General features: G+C 49.6%; 1 protein-coding gene across 1 annotated transcript in view; it reads right to left on the bottom strand.

The window, feature by feature from the left end:
* Positions 1-2,718: 2,718 nt before the first annotated feature.
* GABBR2 (gamma-aminobutyric acid type B receptor subunit 2) overlaps positions 2,719-18,218 on the bottom strand; it is a 351,811-nt gene continuing 336,311 nt past the window's right edge. Inside the window, exons 15-19 of the mRNA XM_087419415.1 lie at positions 17,962-18,186; positions 15,684-15,866; positions 13,032-13,161; positions 8,731-8,848; positions 2,719-5,273 (exon numbers count right to left, since the gene is read on the bottom strand). Coding sequence (XP_087275541.1) covers positions 5,108-5,273; positions 8,731-8,848; positions 13,032-13,161; positions 15,684-15,866; positions 17,962-18,186 — 822 coding nt within the window. The 3' untranslated portion in view covers positions 2,719-5,107. The remainder of the gene's footprint in view (positions 5,274-8,730; positions 8,849-13,031; positions 13,162-15,683; positions 15,867-17,961; positions 18,187-18,218) is intronic.

The following is an 18,218-nucleotide window of genomic DNA, read 5'->3' as shown; positions in this document are numbered from 1 at the left end:
GAATTCTCACAAAGTTTCAGGCAACCATGAGCCCTCGTGAGAAGCCCCCTCACTCTCACAGATTTCTTTTAGTTATAAGTGACAGAAACCCTACTCTGTAAGCAGAAAAAGGAATGTATTAGCTCAAAACCGAGAAGCTCAAGGGCAGATATATCTTTAGGCATTGCTGATCCTCGAGGCCAAGTGACGTCACCAGACTTCAGTTTCTCTCTCCATTGCTCTCCAGGTGAAGAGCAAGTATTGAGACCTCCTGAAAACTGTGGCGGGAAACTCTGGGAAGGGCTCCGATTGGCTGAGCTTAGGTAATGAGCATATCTTTGAGCCAATCCTGTGTCCAGGGACAGGAGCAGGAGTGGTCCCTCCAGATTCCCTCCCATAGGTTGCCCCCACCCCCACCCCCCCAATGCTGGGCTGTGCTGTCAGAGGAGGGGCAGGTCCCGGGCTGGACAGGAAGAGTAGCCAGTGGTCACCAGTCTGCTTTTTTTTTAACCCAGCACCACCTCATCTCCCTGTTCCCGGCTTCTAAGCCTTTAGATCCAGATCCCAGGAGGACCTTTGTAGAGAGGAAACTGCTGAGCATAAGGAACTGCCTGGAAGGCCAGGCCTCTGGCTGGTGCCCAGGCTCACTGTTTCCAGAAACTTCTTCCCACCCTCCCTCAGAGTAGGTCCCAGGGTTGTCTCCATAGCACAGGGTGAGGAGACCCCCAGGCAGAGCTTTCTCAAAGGGCTTGAGGATGCCTCTCCTTGAGGCTGGGAAATAGTCTTTATTTTATTTTTACCTCACAAATGAGCCAGTCATAACCAAGGAAGACAGAGAGAACCCTGTATAAAAGAACAAAGTGCAACACTGCTCTCGGGTCTTTCCTTTAGACTTCAGGGGGCAGAAACCTGCTCCTCAAGGCCAAGCAGGGCACGATGAGCTTCAGTGATGATGGTCACGAGCATTTTCTTCAACCCTTTGGGCAGTTGTCTCTTTTAAACGTGCTAAGAGGAAAGACCAAATGTTTTCATCAGGTGATTCCACATTTAGTGAGGAACTATTAAGATTTCTCAAGAACCTGAGTCTGCAGAGAAATGTCTCCATGTTGTAGTGTCTCCCCGCTGTGGTTGTTCTACCTGTGGTTCTGGGTCAAGTGTGAGGAAGTGGACTCGAGAGAAAGGAGCTGGGGACTCAAAGCTGGGACAGTCGGGTTCCATGGCTGCCGTCTCAGGACCTTCTGCTTGACCTTGGCTGCTTTCCCTGGGCCTTAGTTCCTCCACCTGTAAAATGACGGGTTGGACGAGATGACCCCAAAGGTCCTGCTTAGCTCTTAATTTCTGTGAGTCTAGATCAGGTAGAGGGGCAAGACCAGTCAGGATTCTGGTCCTGTTCCTGCCTCTGCCAGGACTCACTAGGTGACCTTGGGTAGGTTCCTCCTCCTTGGTGGACCTGTTCCCCAGCCTGGAACATCCTACATCATGTAGGAGGGCTGTATTAAGGGTGGCATGGAGCAGGGCTCTCTCCGGCCAGGATTCAGGAGGCCTGCTCCTTGGCAGGCTCACCACTGAGGATCCCAGGCACTAGAAAACTCAAGCCTGGGACCAGCCTTCCAGTGAAGTTTATAGGTCCAGCCCCCATTTCTGGAGCCGCAGTTATGTGGCCTCGGGCCTCCCCAGCCTGCTTTGGCCACCTGGCTCTTGCTCCCTCTTCCAGACCCAGCAACCAATACGGACATGCCTCAGCCAAAACGTTCAGTTCTGCAAAGGCCTCATCCAGGCCTGTTCTCAGCCAACAGGAGGGCCTGATGGTGGGTGGGCCGTCGAGGAAGCAGATGTGACTCCCGTCCTCAGGGAGCTCATGGTCTGGGGTGGGGAGGAGGGGCCAGCACGAGCATCAGCTCAGAGCTGAGAGAGGAACAGCGTCCTCAGCACAGAAGATAGGAAGAGAGGATTTCATACTGGGGATCCAGGAGGGTGTTTTGGAGGGGACCTTGAAGGATGGGGAGGATCTGAGACGGAGCTGCAGGCTGAGGGCCCAGTGTTGAGGAGGCGATAAGTCTACAGGGTCAAGGGGGAGGCGGTGAGGAGGCTGGAAAGCAGCATGGGGCCAAATCTCCACTGGCTGGCCGTCATGGCCTGGAGGGGTAGTCGGGGCTGGGGAGGCAGTCAGTCTTCTAGATTAGCCAGGAAACTTTTGGCTGCAACTGGTGGGAACTGAACTCGAGCTAACCTAGGCAAAAGGGCGATTTATTGGGAGAACTGCGAATCGGAGGGAGGCCTGAACATCCTGGCATGAGAAGGCCCAGGGTGCTGCCGGCCTTCAGGAACAGTTGGCCCGGAAGTCGGACACTGTCACGACCCGGCTCTTGATCCCGTTTCTCTGTGTTGGCTTCATTTCTCTCTTTCGTGGCCGACTAAATTTCTCTATGTGGAGGAATCCTGGGGACGGGACTACTGGCCCAGCTCAGGTCAGGGTCCTACTCTGGGATCCATCACCTGTGGCCAGAAGGGAACAGGGCTGCTCACTTACCGTCTACACAAGGCAGGGGAGAGCAGGGATGATGGAAGGAAGGGACAATGCTGAGCAGGCAACCCCAGAACCGTCCCGAGTTTCCAAGCAGAGGAATACAGCCTGATCTGCTTGAATTTTGGGAAGAGTAGGCATTAAAGACAGTTGTTTTTAACTTTTATTCATAAAAACAAATTTGCAACAATTTATTAAAAATTGATACCATGCAATAAGGGTACGAGAAATTCCTCCTTTACATTTGATTCTGGCAGTTCCAGTCTAATTTAAAGCGTTTGTGCACTAACATCATAGGAAAACGCCTTCAGGCTGAAGCCTCTTCGGAAATGTACGGTGTGTTTGCTGCGTAGAAAAGAACAGAACCGTCAAACAGCTAGAGTCACTTCTGTGGGTCTCGTTATTTGTGGGGAAATTTAAAAAAATGGGTGAACCTACAGTATCATTAAGACAGAGAATGTACTTTGTGGGTTACCTAGAAGACTGCACTCAGGAGTCACAGAGGGGTAGGACGCACACACTCACCTCCGACTGGCCGAGACTTTGTGTCTTTTTTTTCCTGCTATGCTGGAATAATATTTCTACAAGTATTTTGTGTGTGTGTGTGTGTGTGTGTGTGTATACATTATGTACAATGAATTAACTCTTTCCCTTTGAAAAATTAATGTGTTCCTTTAAATTAAATCTGGTTTTGGTGAAATCAAGAAAGCAAGTAAATACTGGTAATACACAGTGAGTGACAACACCGATTCTTAGTGCCTAAACAGACAATGACTTCAACTTGACCTGTGATGTGTTAACATTTTTTTTTTCCTAAAAGCTACAGTACCTCCATAACCTCTCTTGTGGGGAGGGGAGGGGAAAGCTATGCTACGTGAAACAGGGTGTTTTGAAATGTTGGCGATGGTAAGATTCCCGTGGGCCCTTGTGTCACAGCCTGGTGGTGACAGCGTATATTCCTGACTGCAGTGGTCTGGGAGGAGATTATTGCCTGCCTGTGGAAGCTGCCGTTAGGTCTCTTTAGGGAGTGAGCGCCTGCTCGGTTGTGCAGCTGTCCTGCACGTTGGCATTCAGGCCTTTCTTTAGCAAAGAATAAACCTGTCTAGGAATGTCACAAAAGTCATCGGGAGCCTCTCTCCAGCTGGGCTGATCCCGGCAGAGGGTTGTGCTGGGAGCTTCTCTGGGCCACACCCCCGCTGTTGGGAGGGCCGAAGGTCATGGTCATCCTGATACCTCACGGGTCAGGGCCGCTTCACTGCCTGGTACGAAGCTTTCCTGGACGAGATCAAGTGTTGATCCTCAGGGTGACCCTGTGAGGTAGGCAGGACGGGTGTTATTTCAACCCCAATTTGTTAGAGGGGAAACTGAGGCTCAGAGAGACACCAGTGATTTGCCCAAGGTCACGGAGGGAGTCAGCAGTGGAGTGAGGACTTGAACCCAGGTCTGTCTGGCTACCAGGCCGGTGCTCTTAGGGGTTCAGTTAAAGGGAAGAGTGATCTTGTGAAGGAGAATCAGTGTGCTGACGGATCACCCTGTGACCCCAAGGGCAGAGCTCACCGGCTTGTCTGGATGGAAGACCGCCTTCTGGAAGCCAAGGGAAGCCCTCAGCTAGCAACTCTCTCCCCTACACTACAGGGATGTCTTCTAGCAGAATGCCCCTGATTCACTTTGGTCAAAAACAAAGTCAGTGGAAAAAAAAACAACAACCCAGCCAGCCCTTGGGCCCTGATGAGAGAGGTTAAAGTGCACAATCTTTCTTTATCATGTTTGCTGGGAACAGACATTCCATGATGAGCTCGGGTGGTCCCCCTTGTTACCGGGAACACCTGAGACGAACACAAGGACATGGCCGACGTGGTGGGTGCACGGCCGACTCTCGGTGGATGCTGCAGAGCGTGTCTGCAGTGGCATGCCCTGAATCCCCACGGTCCCGGAACGGGTGTTATTGTGTTAATGTGTGGCATTTATCAGAGAGTAAGGTCCCACCGGGAGGCATGCGAGTCAGCCTGCCCTGGTACCCCAGCCCTTGGGCCCTCGGCCGCCCGCCCCGGAGCTGCGCCTGGCTGCCCTTCCTGCAGACTCGCTGTTCCAGGAGGGCTGGGGTTGGCCGGACTGGCAGCTGGGGGCCTGGCCGCCGGCCCACCTCCTTCCCCAGAGGGCAGAAGGGCTGGCCCGGGGGGCCACAGCCAGTGATGTGTGTGCAGAGGCAGAGGCGGTTTCTCCAGAAGCCCCTCGCCTCTTCTCAAGGCTGCTCGGGGCCACTCAATGACTTCTAGCTGGAGTTCTAGTGACTCTCTCCTTGTCTAGGATTTTTTTTTTTTTGCAAAGTTTCAAATATCCCAGCTCCTCCTTCTTTGCAGACATTAAGGAAGAAGTCATTTGTATTCCTCTTCTTTGTGAAAGAATAAGAACTTCACAATAAGGCGGGAGGTCAGGTGCCAAGTGCCCCCGGCCCGTCCGCCTGAGTGCCATCCGAGCAGTCCCGTGAGGCCGGCCGTGGCGCCCAGCTTCTCCGCAGCCAGAGCCCACGGTGTTCCTGTAGCAGACGCCTCTGCTCCGAGTGGTTCTGCCATGGGAGAGGCCCTGGCCCCAGGCCTCCCACCCTTACAGGCCCGAGACCATCACTCGGAAGGAGGGTGGCACATGTCTGTGGCGGGGGCTGGCGGTGGGGCTGACGCAGGGGCTGACACAGCTGGCGTCCACGCCTCCAATGGACGGAAGGTAGGCGTGGTGGAGGATGGGGAGCTGGAGGGACAGCCGGCGCTGGATGCTGCGGCAGGGAGAGCAAGAGAGAGGAGGAGTGTTAGAGAAGGCTATCGGCTGCTCACCAGAAAGTTCCTGCGACTCGCTTTGGCTAAGAAGCTGATGGCAGGAGCAGAGTTTTCTCTGAATCCAAGATCTGTCCATCCTCTCATCTAACCATTTACTCATTTAGAAGGTATTACATGCAGGCCTACAGGTGCCAACTACGGCCCTGGGAATAACCAGGGAGATGACAATAAATAAGGAGGAAGCAATCTTCTTGAGCTTCCGGTGGTTCCTAAGAACAAAGCTTTGCTGCAAACACACACAGTTCTTGCTCTCTACCCCTGCAAGTCTCCAAATGGACTTGGCTTTGGGCTCCATCCCTGAAACGACTCTCAGCTGCTCCATCCTTCCTCATTGGTTCCTCTGCCCCCTCCTGGCCCAGGACCTCAGCCCTTCCTGCTGGGCCAATTCCAGTAGGTTCCCTCCTGGTCTTTCGGCTTCCCTGGGGACTGGCGTTCTCTCTCCAACACTAGGAGGGGACATTCGGGGCTCTCTAAGTGTCTCTTTCTAAATTTTCCAGGTGAGTCTTCTACTCCCTCTCCCTGCAAACCCTACCCTCCGGCAGCTCATTTCCCTGAAAACACTGCTGTGGGCGCCCTTCCATGCCTTTGCACATGCTGGTTCCTCTGCCTGGAATACTCCTTCTCTACTTCCTGATCTGAGGAACTGCTTGCCCTTCAAGATGCAGTTTAACGTCATCTCCTTTGTGCTAACGCCCTCAGACAGTGAGCCCCTCCTCCTCCAAGCCCCCAGAACCCTTGGTAAATTCCCAGAAATGCAGCCAGAAAAAACCAGAGGCAGGGCTGAGCTATGGGGTGGGTTTGCACTACGGATGAAGGAGCCAAGTGAAAAGGGAGCTGCCGTCTGACTCCCTTCTCATCAGAGTCCTCAGACCGGCAGGTCAGTAAGTCACCTTAATTGTTGAAAAGGCTGCTTTGGGGCATGTGCCCAGGCCACTGCTCCCCTGCTCTGCTCAGCTGCATTTGTGCAGTCCTCCATTGCATATGTGAAGTTGCATTCCCTGTATTCTTAGGCCTCCTGTGTCCCCAGTGCCTGGCCACTCAGCTGGGAGAAAACCCCAGATCTTCAGAAAAACCCAACAGGCAAAAGAAGTATTGCTATTCCCATCCTACAGATGAGGGAAGGTACAGAGTCTCTGTGACTTCCTCGTGGAAACAAAACCAGAACTGGGGACGGCAGGACTCCTGCTGCGTCTGTTCAATCATGTGCTAGTGGGGGAGGGGGTGAACTCTCGGCAGCTGCCTCAGCCCAACAGGCGTGCCCTGGAGCGTACGCAGGGCATTGATGGGGTCCTGAGGTGGATGGTGTAGGGGCTCAGAATATGTTACCCCCAAAAAGGCCACTTTGGCACATTGATTATTTTGAATTAAAGGTTCTTGAGAAACAGCTGGACCAGGAAGGACACTCTGACCCTCTGTCCCCCTGAAAGCAGGAGATAAATCGCCCATGTGAAAGGTACCAGGAGGGTAGACGGCACCTTATCACCAGAGACAGCGAATCTGGGGCCAAGAAGGCTGTATAAACAAACCATAAATGGTTGCTTCTTTACCATTTTACTACCCCTAGCCCAAAGCCCTCTGTCTTGTAAATTCTTCACAGAGTTATTGTTTCTTTGTCTAAAAGGCATAAAGCTTCCTGCTTTGCTCACTTCTTTGAGTCTCATATCCTACGTACATATGTGCGTATGAAATTAAATTTGTTTTTCTCTTGTTAATCTGTTTAATGTCAACTTAATTATTAGATCAGCCACAGAATCTAGATGGGAAGAAGGGCAAGCTTTTCCTTCACTACAAGGGAGACAGATGCAGTGCAGCCCCCACTCCCTCAGGACCCGCTGGCCAGAAGGGCTTCTCCTGAGACCTTCACAGGCAATCAGGAGATTAGAGTGTTGGGCATCTCATTCTGAAATTAAAATTGAAGCTGTGTAATGTTAGCTATGATCTATTCCCTAAGGAAAGAGGGTGTCGGCAAAGAGCCCAGGAAAAGGGGAGATGAAGGATAAACTCTGACCTGGGAAAGGGTGCCCTGTCCGAGCACCACCCCAGGGCCGTCTGCCTTGGCAAGGTGGGCTTCTGTCTGTGGTTGTCAGAGCCACAGCGCTCTGCTGTTTGGTGGGATCCTGTTCACCTTTTCACTCATTCAACAGATGCTTGCCAAGAACCCGTTCAGTGCCGGAGCCTGTGTTCAGTTCTGGGGACCTATGAAGGACCCACACTTGCCCTCAAGGGGCTTACACTCTAGTGCAGGGAACTGCTGACGAATGCCACGTAACCTTCAGTAAATGCTCTGGGCTGTAAGTCGGCGAGGCCTTGGAGCTGGCCGGGTTGAGGGGCTATCAGCCCTAACTCTAAATGGCCCCAAATGACCCTGCAGTTGGTTACTCGGCTGTTTCTGCTGGTTCCGCGTGGCTAGCTGTCACGGTCCAGGGGCCAAGTTTCAGACCTGACATTTCTACCCTCTGCTTGCAATCTGCTGTAAGCTGGGAAGAACTAAAAGTTGCCAGTGGGCACAAAGCTAACTGAGATGTCTGGGTCTTTGCTCAGATGTCGTCTTCTCATCGCGTCTTCGCTGACCATCCTCTTTAAGATTACACTCCCTAACCTCCTTTGCTGCTTCATTTTCCTCAAAAGCGCCAATCATTTGACATCCTAGGTTTTGCTTTTTTTTTTTTTTGTGAGGAAGATCAGCCCTGAGCTAACATCCATGCCAATCCTCCTCCTTTTGCTGAGGAAGACTGGCCCTGGGCTAATATCTATTGCTAATCCTCCTCCTTTTTCTCCCCAAAGCCCCAGTAGATAGTTGTATGTCATAGTTGCACATCATTCTAGTTGCTGTGTGTGGGACGCGGCCTCAGCATGGCCGGACAAGCAGTGCGTTGGTGCACGCCCGGGATCCGAACCCGGGGCCGCCAGTAGTAGAGCGCGCGCACTTAACCGCTAAGCCACGGGGCCGGCCCCTAGGTTTTGCTTTCTTAATTAAGTTATTGTCTCACCAGGTAGAATGTAAACTCCATGAAGGGAGGGATTTTTGCCTGTTTCCTTCACTGCTGTGTCTGCCACGTAGCAGCTCTCAGTAAATTGTTTTGAAATAAATGCACTTAGTAAGGCTGAATTTCACACATAACAAAGGCATGTGCTACAGTGGAGAACGTGGGATTTGATATTGGACAGACTGAAGATCGAATCCTATCTCCTGCACTTAGCAGCTGGTGCGCTCTGACAAGTCACCTCCCCTTTTGAACATTAGTTTCCTCATCTGTAAACTGAGCATGTAATTTGACCTGGGATTGCTGTAGAGTTCACATCAAACAACGCAGGTGAAAATCTGGTGCAAAATGTAAACAGCTGTGCAGGAGTAACGCACTCTTTGGGAACAGTTGTCCAGGAGAAGGTACTTACTGTTCTGGGGAGTTTATATCTTCTATAGGCTCTTTGCATGTTCGAGAGGGCTCTGTTGTGTTCCACTGTAGCTGGGGATTTTGATCGAGGTGATTTTTTAAAATGGCCTTTCCCCCATCTGAATACAAAACAACAACATCACAATACATTCTATTAACTTAATTTTAAAAAATTAACAATGCAATCTTTTGTTAGGATGCTGCCCAAGGAGAGAGAACACAAAAGAGCCCATCACCCCTCTGCATTCTCCAAGCCGTGGCCTCTTTAGCAGCTTTCCAGGGACCCAGGCAGGGAGCCGGGAAGCCCGGCCCAGAGATGGATGTGGTGAGCTGGGATGTGTACGACATGCCCTGTGACCTCCTTTTCTCCAAGAAAATAGAGGGGAAATCAGGTCGACCAACGTAGGCAACATAGCTTAGACATGAGAGGGTCTAGTCTGAAGGCCCTTTTCACCAGTGCATGGGGATGTAATGACAAAGCCAAGGTATATTTTCCATCAGATTGCCAAGAATTGAAGAGAATAACAACAGTAAACTGATGGTGGGAGTACAAATTGGTGTAATCTTTCTGGGGGACGCTGTCAATAAGCATCAAACACTATGGAAAGTGCATATATTTTACTGAGAATTTCCTCTTCTGGCAATTATCCTAAGGAAATAAGGATATTTCCTTATGTGTGAAGATATATTCAAGATGTTCAAATCAGCATCATTTGCAATATCAAAAAGTTGGAACTAACCCGAATTTGTCCAGTAATAATGGATTAGTTACATACTAACACGTACGTATGGGGCCTCCATTCAAAGAAACACTGTGTGGCCACAAAACACGATGACGTGGATGCTCTCAACTCTCCTTGTGCTTCAGAACCCCCTGGGGAGATTTATAATTTTATTTATTTTTTTTTTCCCCCAAAGCCCCAGTAGATAGTTGTATGTCATAGCTGCACATCCTTCTAGTTGCTGTATGTGGGACACGGCCTCAGCATGGCCGGAGAAGCAGTGCGTTGGTGCGCACCCTGGATCCGAACCCGGGCCGCCAGCAGTGGAGCGCACACACTTAACCGCTAAGCCACGGGGCCGGCCCCCCCTAGGGAGATTTAAAGAAATATAAAAACCTGGTCCCCACCTGAAGGATTTGGATTTATCTGGTTTGGAGAGGAGGAGCGTTGGATTTTTTTGCTGCAGTGGGCAACCTTATAGGTAAGCCATTGTGCACCCATGTGAGTACAGTCAATTCTCCTTATTCATGAATTCTTTATTTGCAAACTCGTCTACCTGCTAAAATTTATTTGTAACCCCAAATCAATACTCAAGATGCTTTCATAGTCATTTGCCGACATACACAGGGTGTTGAAAAATTTGAGTCACCCAACACACACATTCCCAGCTGAGGCTGAACAAGTTGATATTCTGCCTTCTTGTTTTAGCTCTCCTACTGTAAATAAGTAACCTTTTTATGGTCTGTTAAGTGCCACGTTTTTCACATTTTTGTGCTTTGTGTTGGAGATTTCGCTGTTTAAAATGGCCCCCAGTTGTGATGCTGAAGTGCTGTCCAGTATTCCTAAGCTGTGATGTGCCTGATGGAGAAAATATGTGTTAGATGAGCTTCGTTCAGGCATGCGTTATAATGCCGTTAGCAGTGAGCTCAATGTTAATGAAGCAACAATATACAATAAATAAGGTGTCTTCAAACAGAAACACACATAAAACAAAGTTATGTATTGATGGGTTGGCAAAAATGTCAACCTGCAAGAGGCTTACAGGAACCTAACCCTGTATTTCCGCTAGGAGCAATGGTTCAGGATTCATGAATTCACGGTTCACAGTGACTTTATAAAGCATAATTACCGTGAATAACGAGAGTCGACTGTATAACCTTAGGGATAATTCTCGAAGTGAAATTTCTGGGTCAGAACAATTTCTATTTCAACCAGCAGTGTTTCAGAATGCCTGTTTTCCCCCATTTCCTTGAACTCTCAGCAACTTTTTAATCTTTAATCTTTGCCAGTCTTATAAGTGAAATAGTATCTCATTGCAGACTTAATTTGCATTCCTTTAATAAGGAGCAAGATTGAGCATCTTTTCCTAAGCTTAAGAACCACTTCTATCTCCTTGTACGAGAACTTTCTTTTGCCCATTTTTCTTTTGGGTTGTTGGTCTTTTTCCTATTAATCTGGTCTTTTTCCTATAATATCATTATATATACTTTGTATATAATTATATACAATTTTTTCTTATATATAAGGGAATAAACTTGTTAATCTACGTTATAAAATTTTTTGGCTTACTTTATTGTTTGATTTTTTGACTGTACTTATGATGGTTTTTGCATTGTTAAAAATTTTTCTTTTGGGGCCGGCCCGGTGGCGTAGCAGTTAAGTGCACACGCTCCACTTCGATGGCCCGGGGTTCGCAGGTTCAGATCCCCGGCGTGCACCAACACACTGCTTGTCAGGCCATACTGTGGCGGCATCCCATATAAAGTGGAGGAAGATGGGCATGGATGTTAGCCCAGGGCCAGTCTTCCTCAGCAAAAAGAGGAGGATTAGCAGATGTTAGCTCAGGGCTCATCTTCCTCACACACACAAAAAATTTTTTTTCTTTTGTAGTTCCATTTATCGACCTTTTCTTTTGTAGTTTCTTTGTTTTGCATCAAACTGAAAAAGGCTTCCCCCACTCTGAGATTATAAACTAAATTCTATGCTTTCTTCTAGTACATTCATGGTTTCACTTTTTATATTTAAATCTTTTATCCATCTGGAATTTATTTTTGTATGAGGTATGAGGTAAGGATCTAACTTTATTTTCCAAATGGCTACCCATTTATCCCAATGAAATTTGTTGAATAATTCATTTCTCCCCCAACTAATTTCAAATGCCTAACTTTACCAGGTACTAAAATTACTAGGAATAATTTTTATTCCTTCAATTTCCATGTTACTTATCTCAATTTAAACATTTTTTACGATTAATATCTTATATAATAAGTTTATATATTGCTGTTATAATAAGAATACTTATTATTTATGTAATAAGAATAAAAGAAACTAAAGACTTTTCATTGACTTAAAAAATAATTTTATAACAAATTAATGAATATATGCTAATGACAAAATGCAAACAATAGAAAAGTATATAAAATGAAACCTAAAAGAACCCCCTTTCACCCACCCTCCACACATACTGGTCCCTTCCACACAGGTGGATACTGTTAACAATTTGGTGTTTGTTCTTCCAAATTGTTTAAAAAATGTGCTTACACACACACACACACACGTGTGCATTTATATGTGTCATAATGCTGGTCTTCATCTTGCTTTTTTCACTTGGAGATCTTGCCATATCTGCACAAATAGATCCACCTCACTTTTTTTTTTTTTGCTGAGGAAGGTTTGCCCTGAGCGAACATCTGTGCTAATCTTCCTCCTTTTGTATGTGAGCCACTGCCACAGCACGGTCATTGACAGACAAGTGGTGTGGCCCACACCGGGAAACCAAACCCGGGCTGCTGAAGCAGTGCATGCCGAACTTAACCACTAGGCCCCAGGGGCTGGCCCGATCCACCTCACTTTTTAATAGCTGTATTATATGCCTTGTTTGGTTGCATCATAATTAACAAAGCCATCCCAAACGATGAACATTTAAGTTAATTCCAGTCTTTCTCATCTACATGTAATATTATGATGAACATCTGTGTCTTTGCCCATGTGGGAGTGTTTCCAAGGGGCAGGCTCCTGTGAGAGGAACTGCCAGGTCAAGGGGTTTAACATCTATCATTGGTAGAGTGCCAGACTGACTTCCGAAACATTGCAGGAGAACGCCCATTTCCACACACTCTTATCAACACAGGGGATCTTCTAAAATTTTGTTGAAATGCACGCAAAGGATGGTTTGTGTTGTTTTGGCTTGTATTTCCCAGTGGCTGGTGAGATTGTGCGTCAGGTCACATCTCACTGGCCGTTCCTTTCCTGGACATTGATGAGGTGTGTTTGAAACTGCGCAATGTTGTTGAGAGAAGTGGAGGTAAACTATGCGCTAAGAACAACACTGGAAATGCCGGCACATTGTCTACAAGTGCAACTGGAACCCAGGGGACCCAGAAACAGAAGTCCCAGCTCTAGGCACCAAATGGACACTGAACTGTAGTCAGAGACGTGGGTTCCCGATGCTCCTGCTCTAGTGTGACTTCAGATCAGCCCCGCCCCTCTCTGAGCCTCAGCTTCTTCATTTGTGAAATGGAATGTGGGTGGCTCGTGTCTGACACCCAGGTGCCCACTCCAGGGCCCAGCCTCCTCCTACCTGTGCTCTCGGTGAAGTTCCCCAGGCTGAGGATGTCGTTGAGCTCTTGGTAGTGGTTCTGTTTAATGTAGGTGGTCTTCTCCGGTGTGTCCTGCAGCTGCATGGTGACCTCTTCCAAGTCTTTATCCAGCTAGAAGACAAGGGGTCCAGCTGAGTCCCAGTCCCCAGCCCAGCCCCTGCCCCAGTCCTGGCAGCCAGTCCCTGAGAGCCAAGGAGCGGCTCACAGGGTCACAGGGCTGGGCCTCAGCCTGGCTTTGGGGGGGCACTGAGAGCCAGAGGGGCTGCTGCATGTTTGGGAAGAGACACAGAGGGTCCTGCAGCTCCTGTTCCAGGAGGAGCCATGAGGAGAGGGGCCTGGGCTTTGCAATGGTGTGTTCAGTGCAGGCTGGAACCTTGAGGGAGCAGCCAAGCAAGCCCAGAGAGTGTCTGAGCACAGGCTCTGAGGCTGGATAGGCCTGCAGCAAACCCAGGGCTGCTCCTTCCCGGCTGCGTGCTGAGAACTGAGTCTTAGTTCCTTCTTCTGTAGAACTGGGTAATAACAGTACTTACCTCATGGGGTTGTTGTAGAGATTAAACGGGATAATACGTGGAAAGTTTAGTCCAGTGCCTGACACGTAACAAGGGTAACCTGCTGTTATATCACTCTAATAATTATTGTTGACGTCTAGCAGGACCCTCGGGGGAGGATGGGGCTGCCGGGTCACCTCTGAGCCTCACACTGTCATGGAGACTCAGCCAGCAGGGGCTCCTCCAGAGGAGGTCATCAGGATGGATCCCAGGTTACACAAAAATCAGATGCAAGTCCTGGGGGCTGGTCAGCCCTCGAGGTGCCTGGGGAATGTGAGCATGTCGGGGGATGGGTGGTAGTGGGGAGCGTAGTGGGCAACCTGCTACAGTATAAGGGAGGGGACCTTACAAACTGTAAAGTGCTGCTCTGATGTCAAGAGCTCAGCCATTACATTGTTTAATAAGTTTTCATGTGGAGGAGGAGATACCTTTTTCTGTGTGACTCAAACAGTGGGGCTACGATCAAAGAAGGCCAGACTGTGATTCAATTTAGGGAAAAACAACTCAACATTTTAGGGTTTTTGACAGTGGCGTGGGCTTCAAGCTTCCTAAAGTGTGTGAACTCTTCATCGTTGGAGCGTGCAAGTTGAAGTCAAATGTGAAGGCACAGAGACGTGGTCATTCTAGTCATAGAGAGGTCTGATATTAAAACAGAATCGGCAAGGGCTCTGAGGGATGGAATCCTTTCCTCCTTTGCTCCAGGGGAGATGGAGGGCTGTTCCATCCTAAAGCAGTCAGCTTTAGGTACACAGAAAACTGTGCAGTGGATCTTTGTGGCAGACGACTGTGAGCTCCTAGAAGGCTGCAAGATTTAGCAAATCAAAATCCAGAATGCCCAGGCACATCTGAATTTCAGATAACAATGTTTTAATATAACTATATCTCAAATATTGAATGGGACATACTTATACTGAAAATATGACTGGTTGTCTGAAATTCAAGTTTAACTGGGTGGCCTGTATCTAATCTGACCTCCCCAGGTTACACTTCTCTGCGACTGTTCAGCTAGGGACTACATTTCCCAGCCTCCCCCATGGCTGAGTGTGATTGTGTAAGTTCTTGCCAGTGTAACTGGAGCAGAACCAAAATGTGCAATTTCTGTTATCAGTTGCTTAAAAGGCAATCAGTCCCTTGTGTGGACTTCCTCTCTCTTCCACTCCTGAGACTGAGAACCAGACGTGCCTTCCACCCAGCTTTAACTGTCCAGGTGAGGGAGACACCTTGAGTGGCAGACAAGAGGGAGGGAACCTCATCGAGCAATGACCTTGGGGAGCAAAGCTGCCCGCCAACCTGGACCTCTCTCCTCTGGACCGTTAGGTGAGAGAGAAATAAACGCCTGTTTTCTTGGGGCCACTTTATTCTGGGGCTTCTTTGTTAACAGCAACTTAGCGGGTACCCTGACCAACTCACTGCCCTTTGTTCCTTTCCTGTCCCACTCACTGAATCAGAATTCCTCTGTTACAGACACAGCCCGCAGACCAGCGGCCTGGTCACACCCCCTGACCCAAAGCGAGGGCTGGAGAAGGGGAAGGTAATTTGGTTTCCCCTCCCTGGGATAGAAAGTCCAGAATTTGAGGTTTGGCTTGGGCACAAATGAATCTGGTTATGGCCTCTCTGGAATATTCAAGAACCAGTTATGGATCTTCAGGACAAAGATGAGGTCTGCTGCAGCAAACTGCCCCTCCTGAAAAGTCTCTCTTCACTTCCTCCTCTCCTGCGGTTCATCATATAGGTGTGGGTGGTTCCTGGGCTGTGTCGGGAGAGTGAAACACTGAAAGAGGGGCACACACTTGGGAAGCTACCGTAATCTGGGAGCCACATCTCTAAGAACTCCTTTCTTTCTGAGGATGTCCAGAATTGGGGCATTGCTGGACTCCAGGAGCCCGGGCCAGGCGGGCAATGAACTGCTATTTCCAACAAACCGCCTCTGTCTCGCGTATGCTCCCCCGGGTTCTTGCGGCTGTAGCCCTGGCAGACGGGACTGCACAGCCAGGACGCAGGGATGAGATGGAGGAGACGTGGTGGAGAGGGGCGGAGGGGCTCACACTGGAGGACGGCCCAGGCCACCAGTGCCGTGGGAGGTACCTCTGTGATCTTCATGCGCAGGCGGTGGTTTTCCGACTGCAGGCCCTCGAGGCGGGATGTGCTGGCTTGATTCACGCTGGTGACCGAGGTGGATGTTTTAGAATCTTCTTTCTTCTGATTCTGAGTGAACTGGAATCGTCTGTTCTGAGTCGCTGCATCCGGGTTTGTTCTCAGAGTGATGAGCTGAAAGGACAAAGGTGGGGTTGAGAAGAGAAGCCTGGGGTCTGCCCTCCCATCCCCCATCCAGCCCCTCCCAGCAGGTCCTGCACTGGAGGCAACACGGGGCCCCAGGAGGGACTCAGGCTGGGAGTCTGGAGCCCTGGGCTCAGGCCTGCCTCTGCCACTCGCTTTTGTGTGACCTTGAACTTCCCCTCGCCGAGTCTCGGTTTCCTTCCTTGTCAGTAGAAGTCTGGTCTCCTGACCCTGATTCTGCCCACATCCCAAACATCCCATAGAGCCCACCCAGGACCCCTCAGGCCTGGCTCCAGCTGAGTCTCGCTCTGCCTAAGGGCTTGCTCCACGTGCAAGATAAACCCCGAAGGTGACAGTTGTGAAGACAATTGGGTGGATGAAAATGAAGGCGTCTGCTTGTGAGAACCACTGGTGAGTTTAGGGACAGACTGGTGACCAGCTCTGTCACTGGCAAAGGCATTTTTTAATAAAAGAAAAGGTTGCCACTTGACCTTGATCTTACTCATTTGTTCAAGAAGCATCTCTGGTTCGGGGCAGTACTGGACTCTGGGCTCAGTACTAGAGAGCAGGGGCTGAGGGAGCCATGGCCCCTGCCCACCAGGACCTCAGGTCCAGAGGCAAGGGGTGGGGTGAGGGAAGGAGTCAGACTTTCATCAGGCCAGAGGAACCTAGGGCAGCACCATGGTGCTGTGGGCTGGGCTCTGTGGCAGGTCTGGGAGGATGGGGAGGGGGAGGGAAGGCCAGGGGGAAGACATGGCCTAGGCAGACGCAGGGAGGCCTGGGGCTCGGGGGCTTACGGAGAGGGCAGTTTGGATGGTGAACACGGCTCTCCAGGGAGACTGGAGGAGACTCAAGGGTCCTGAAAGCCAGCCCAGTGCTGGGGACTTGATCCTGGAGCCAGGGGGGCAGTGCGGAGCCACTGAGGTGACAGAACAGAGTGACATAGTCAGAGCTGGGCTTAGAGTCATCTGGCACCTTTTACAGGATGGAGAAGGTCAGAGGGCAGGCAGAGGAGTCTGGCATTGGCCTGAGCCTGGGCAGGTGTGGACAACTAGAGAAGGAAGGAGAACATGCTAGAGGTTTTCTAGGGCAGAGCTGACACTGCTCGGGGACCGACTGGGTAGAGAATGGAGGCGCCATGAACGGCCTGTTCAGGGGACAATGGACCCCGAGTGATATCTCCTCTCCCCTTGTCCAAGGCAGACACTCCCCACTCAAGCCAGTAACTCCTTCCCAGGTTTCTGTTTCCTGCTCTTCCTTTAGCCCCGAGACCCATGAAGTCAGGCTTCTTTCTACACAGACCAGCCGACTGCAGGGGCTCCTAAGAGCTCAAGGTCTCTGCCCACTGCTGGGTAGGACAACGTTTGAAAAATACCCCTCAGGGGGTTCCTGAAGCTCAGCCCTTCAGATAAATGGAAAATGTAAGTGGCTGTTAAAAATGGTTATTCCTTTTGACCCACTAATACTACTTTTGTGACTCTATTTTAAGGTAATAATTGGAAACAAGGAAAATGTGCTATGTAGAAAAAAAGTTCACTTATATAAAATCTGGAAATAACTGTAATGCTCACCAACAGGGGATCAACTGGATGAAGAAAATTATGGAACATCCTCCTTCAACCATAGTTATGAATGTGGGAAAATACAAAGGATAAAAAGTTGTGAAAAGGCAAACCAAAAAACGACGTGTGTGCTATAACTATAGCTATAGCTGACAAAGCATCGCTGCCTAACCATTAAAAAAAAAGACTGGAAGGAAACACATAAAAATATTTAGTTTTTTAGTAAAAAACTAAAACAAAACATTAACAATGACTATTTTTGGGTGGTGGGACTATGTGAGATTTCTGAAAAATCTGGTTTTTACTTTCCTGCATTTCCCAAACTTCCTGTGATGTGAATTGTGTTCATCATAAAAAAAGAATGCATAAAACTTTCAGCAAGTGGAGGAAACCCAGCAATTCCCCCATGTGATGGAGTCGGAGTGCAGATGGAATGCAGGGCAGAATGGCGGTGTGGGTGGGCGGGGGCAAGAGCTGACCAAGAGGCCAGAGTGGCGAGGGCAGCCGTCGGCCCCTGCCCGTACCTTCGGCACAAACACCAGGCAGAGGGTGATGGTGCTGCAGAAGATGATGACCAGGGCCACGATGCAGAACTGCACGTTGGGCTGGTCCCGGGTCAGGAAGGAGACGGCGGCCCCGATGATGCACATGATGCCCACGTTGTAGACGCTCATGCCGATGTACTTGCTGTCGTTGAGGGCGGGGATGCTGACGTTGCGGGTCTCCCAAGCTAAGAAACAACCGAACAACTGAAACGGTGAACAGAAAGGGGACATGGTCA

The sequence above is a fragment of the Ceratotherium simum genome, chromosome 29 (genome assembly GCF_057802395.1).
Source record: "Ceratotherium simum simum isolate JZ-2026a chromosome 29, ASM5780239v1, whole genome shotgun sequence".
Lineage (NCBI taxonomy): Eukaryota > Metazoa > Chordata > Mammalia > Perissodactyla > Rhinocerotidae > Ceratotherium > Ceratotherium simum.
This window is presented reverse-complemented; position numbering and strand designations above follow the sequence as displayed.